The sequence below is a fragment of the Salmo salar genome, chromosome ssa22, assembly GCF_905237065.1.
Source record: "Salmo salar chromosome ssa22, Ssal_v3.1, whole genome shotgun sequence".
Lineage (NCBI taxonomy): Eukaryota > Metazoa > Chordata > Actinopteri > Salmoniformes > Salmonidae > Salmo > Salmo salar.
The window spans coordinates 48,789,649-48,794,998 of record NC_059463.1 but is presented as its reverse complement, the minus strand read 5'-3'; the positions used below and the strand labels follow the sequence as shown (position 1 = coordinate 48,794,998).

Sequence of the window (5,350 nt, the reverse complement as noted above, 5' to 3'; positions counted from 1 at the left end):
GAGAATGTAAAAAAAAGGTGTAATATTCTTCCTGGGGGTGTAGTGTTGCTAAAACCCTGTCAGTTCCACTTTAAGACGAAACAGAAGTATGTTAAAAATTACCAACCAAGCATATCCAAAATGTTTGACAAAATGACAAAATGAATGACAAAAAAAAGAATACAGACATTGTTCGGGTTATGAGTAAAGTAGGAAATTTAACATTAGATCCCTACGGCTGTACCCTACTCGGGGGCGTGATCACGTTAAGTCACGCCTCGCTATGTGTATCTATCTATACACTACAAATTTGCATTTCCTGCTGTGCAGGAACATTCTCAGCAACAAAAGAGAGAACAAATTAAGATCCTACATCTGTAGTCAAAACTGCCAGGGCTGGACATCAGACCTGGGTTCAAATACTATTTGAAATCATTCAAAAACTTTCAAATACTTTAACTGTGCTTGATTTTCAAATAGCATTTGAACCCAGGTGTCACGCCGTGTGTGTAGGTGGTAGGGAAGTCAGGCGCAGGAGAATCAAACTTGGTATAAATGGAGTAGTTTAATAACGTAAAACAAAATCTCCAAAACCAAAGTACATAATAAAATAAACGTGGGTAGAAGAACCCGTCGCGCACCAATCGAATATCACGAGCATAACAACAAACAATCTCTGACAAGGACATGAGGGGAAACCGAGGGTTAAATACACAACATGTAATGAATGTGATTGGAACCAGGTGTGTAGGAAGACAAGACAAAACCAATGGAAAATTAAAAATGGATCAATGATGGTTAAAAGACCGGTGACGTCGACCGCTGAGCACCGCCCGAACAAGGAGAGGCATCGACTTCAGCAGAAGTCGTGACTCCAGGTCTGCTGGACGGGACAAAGGATATGAGGTATGAGATACTGTAGAAGTCAAAAACAATTAATGAGAATTTTGCAGTCATTGTGGGTTTCCCCCCTCATTATCTCCACACACTTTACTGTTTTACTTCGGGTGATTAATGGGTTTTGGAGGGAAGGGTGGGGTTGCTTGTTTTATTTACCAGAAACAGCTGTTGTGAGGGGAACAGATTTGATCAGGTCTGTTCTTGTAAATGGTGGGTGTTTTAGTTTCAGATGAAATGAAAATACCATCTTGACTTTTATTTACAGTCACCGCTAGAGACAAGCAGGTGTTTGGAGTTTCCCTTGTCTTGCATGGCCAGCCCTGATCATGAAGCACGTAGAGTCATAACACTGTACACACTCTACAGCATGCATCTGTCCTTGGCACTTGTCCAGTGTATTATTGAAATTGGTGTATTGTGGTAAGGCTTTAAAAGGGCAATCAGCAGTTGCTACATACATTTCTGGACTTAAATTAACGATATGTAGCCACCGATTCTTGAAGAATATAACTTATAAATGCCTCATGAGCTTAGTTCAACTGTCGAACCCCGTCAAAACCCCAAATATAAGCTTCTTACTCCAATGTTTACACCAAGTAAATGTAAACAATCACAATATAGCCTCAAACATGGTTAAAAAGACAAGTTTGATATCATGGATGGTCAGTCCTTGCATCCATAGCTATGTCTATGAATTTAAGAGTGGTTACAGTAAGTTAAACATTTGACTTAGTCTACACCTGTTGTTTACGAAGCATGTGACAGACAAAATGTTCTACAGCAACATCCCTCAGCTTTTTACCAAAACAGGGGCGTGGAGTACGCTTTGTTATTGTTTCTACTGCTGATCGCCACTTTAACAAGTGTTTTTTAGATAACTGAGTACATTGAACTCTGTTGTACAGTAGAAGTTCCTTAGCCTGGTCACAGATCTGTTTGTGCTATCATGTCAACTCCTTGTCACTCATTGTCATACTGTTATTCTTAGCTGATCTTGTGTACATTTCCTTGGTGTACATACAGTATCAGTCAAACGTTTGGACAGAGAGTGTGCAAAGCTGTCATCAAGGCAAAGGGTGGGTGCTTTTGAAGAATCTCAAAAATAACATCTAATTTGATTTGTTTCACACTTTATTGGTTAAAACATGATTCCATATGTGTTATTTCATAGTTTTGATGTCTTCACTATCATTCTACAATGTAGAAAATAGTAAAAATAAAGAAAAACTCTGGAAGGAGTAGGTGTGTTCAAACTGTTGACTGGTACTGTACATGTATAGTATTACTGCTACAGTGTATTTGGGTTGTTAATCAGCTTGGTCCTTCCGTTTTTGATGTTTTTCCCCCCCTTCATTTGAATTGTTTGACATTTTACTGGATTGTTAGCAGATAGTAATATAATCATTTTTCTGCACCCGCTATAACACCTGCAAAACTGAGGACACAACCAATAAACTTTGATTTGATTCAATAGCAAATCGTAGGTTGACGGTTTTCTTAAACTGCTGACCTCAGCGGAGTGCCTGGTGAGGTCATTCCCTAGCTATAAATGATCAATGCCGTAGATTCAACTCATTGCGCTGCAGACTTAAAATTAAATTAGACTTATTTTGGCACCGTTTTCTCATAACACAAACAGTCATCCACTAGGCCTGCACTAATGTCAACCCCAGCGTCCTCAGAAATTCTCTCAGTGGTCTGTGAAAGTAACAGAGCGGAGAGAAATATCACTGCATGCTTTTGCTGCTGGAGAATGAGACTTCTGAATACGCCTGGGTGAATTAAATTAGATTATTTATCATCAATCTCTAACTTTGACTTGGAGGATTCAGTCATTCCCTATTTACTATTACTCCTGCTCGTAAGTCTAAGTGGACGATGCCACTAACATTAGCCTAAAAAACAGACTTGTTTTGTGCTGATAATCCACTCCTTGTACTCGAATGCTAGCAGACTTGTGGTTTGTTTTGTTTTTATCAACTGTTCTTACATGAAAGTTATTTAGCCAGGGTATAAACTGCTATCATCCTAGCCAGTCAAACAGTCCCCCTCTTGTATGTAAGGATGAGAGAAAATGTTTCTGTGTCTGCTAAGAGAGAGTAGACAGATTTTTATATAAGATAGGTCTGGAAACTAGTAGTTGTTCTCTTATTTTCACTGCTCTATTTGCCATTAGGTTTTAATTTTTGTCCCAAAGGGCACCCTATTCCCTATTTAGTGCACTACTTTTGACCAGAGCCCTATGGAGGAATAGGTTTCCATTTGGGACGTAGCCCTATGTTTGCACAGTCCCGTTCTGTGACCTGCACCTGAAAAGCAACTGACCAGTCATATGACATTAATAAACATATATATATATATATGACATACATTTCCAGTGTATGTTTGTGTTGAGGGATTGTTCCCCTTAAGGGAATGAGTTCAAATCTTCTGTTTCCCCTGGGAAGACAATAAGTGTGGAGGAGTAGATATTATCTCAAGCACAAGGTAAGATGGACAGTCCTTTGAGCTTGATACCTTTTTATTATTTATGGACAACAGAGATAAATAATTCAGCTAGTAGGCTATGTGTAATAAGCTGCTGGAATGCCTGTAATTCTTATGCAATATCTGAAATGCATATTGAGTTTATGTTTGTTTCAGTAACATAGCCCTGCATATCACTCACTAAATGAATGGAACAGTATTTCACTTTACACATGGGTATTTACACATTTTTTATCTAAGATAGTTCTGGAAACCAGTAGTTAGCCCTGCATATCACTGACTAAATGCATGGCACATTATTTCACTTTACACAAGGGCATTCAACCACAAAAAGGATCTCACGTTTACACAATAAAATACTCTGAGAATGATTCATAAAGTGTAAAGAATAGCATATTTACATACTTACAGGCCTTTGGTACAATAATGGCGTAGACAACATCAAATACTAGAATAGCTGACAGTCAAGTTGTGGGTTTAAATAACTAGCTGGTCAAAGTTTACTGGTTAAGATTCTTCTGTTGCTGGATCTGCCTCCGGTGTATTGCGGTAAATCACAGCACCAGTCCATTGTACAAGAGACATCCTGGCTTGTTTGCTGAGATTGTGAAATCGCATGATGAAATCATCATTTCCAACTAAGTAAATTAACGGATTGATTGCGCTATTCATGCAAACCAGGCCGCGGCTGATTTGATGAGCAACATAAATATCATCGAAGCTTGCTTTGCAGGTGCCTTCCATTTTCAAAATCCTTATTTTCAAATTTAGATTTCTCAAAACATGGTAAGGGATAAAGCAAATTGAGAACAACACAGTCAAGATGATGACTAGTTTTAGACATCGTTGTTTCAACAAAGTATTGACATTGGCTTTGGTGGCAAGGACCACTACTATATGTCCATAGCAAGCCAGAATGATCAGTAATGGTATAACGAATCCGGTAATGGTCCAGCCAATACTGTACGAAAGGTAATCCTTGATAAAGTCGTTGGCTGTTGAGTCATAGCACGAATATGGGGAATTTTGCGCTGTCTTGTCAAAGAACATATCAGGAAGTATCTGAATGAAAACCAAAATCCAGACAAGAAAACTTATTGCCACGGAGTGGCGAGTGTGGATTTTCCCCATCACTTTCATTGGGTGCACAATACCGAGGTATCGATAGATACTGATGCATGTCAGGAACCCAATGCTGCAATAGAGATTCAAATTGAAGCAGAATCTGGTGATCTTGCAGAATGTTTGTCCAAATATCCATTTACTGTTTAGCGCGTAATAGACAACCAAAAATGGTAAGGTAAATAAGTACAGCAAGTCAGCTACTCCAAGGTTGAGAATGAATATGTTTATACTCCCAATTTTCTTCCAGCTTGTACAAACAGTTTTTAACCCACAGAAGTTTGCAAATGTCCCGACGACAAACACCAGCATGAACACAGCAGGTAAAAAGCTGTGCGTAAAAGGAAGGTTAATTCCTTCACATGCGGTCATGTTGAGAACGTGTGTGCTGTTGTCATCTGACATTTTCCCCGTCTTTCTTTTTGATCAGTGAAGTTTAAACACAAGCTATAGAATATGAATCGATGACGCCCAGAAGTGAATGAAATCAAACTTGGTCATGGAAACACATCGTAAATCGCAGCCGTCCACCATCATGTTGAGCATGGTGAAACCAAAGATATACACCCAGTGAGTACAGAAGTCCATGGACGTTGAAAATACATAGACATTTGGTCCGTTGGCCCTGGCCTTGATTTTAACGTCCACAAATGTAGTTTTTTTGGTCCGGACCGGCCTTGATTTCAAAGTCCACAGCCTTCCGGACAGGACCAAATCTGAAACCAATTATAGACGTCTATATTTGGTTCAAATTTGGTCTGGACCAGCCTTGATTTCACCCACTTGGGAGCAAGGCTCACCCACTGGGGAGCCAGGCCCAGCCAATCAGAATAAGTTTTCCCCCACAAAAGGGCTTCATTAC

At 39.4% G+C, this 5,350-nt stretch overlaps 1 protein-coding gene across 3 annotated transcripts; it reads right to left on the bottom strand.

Annotated features, from left to right (window-relative positions):
• Positions 1-591: 591 nt before the first annotated feature.
• p2ry1 (P2Y purinoceptor 1) lies at positions 592-5,077 on the bottom strand. Of its 3 annotated transcripts, none has more exons than XR_006761271.1 (2): positions 3,776-5,077; positions 592-862 (listed from the first exon to the last, which is right to left on the bottom strand). XR_006761271.1 is itself a non-coding variant. In NM_001141458.2 (1 exon segment), a coding segment is annotated over 1 exon segment (1,020 nt). In that variant the 5' UTR covers positions 4,894-5,041; the 3' UTR covers positions 3,388-3,873.
• Between the last annotated feature and the right edge of the window lie 273 nt (positions 5,078-5,350).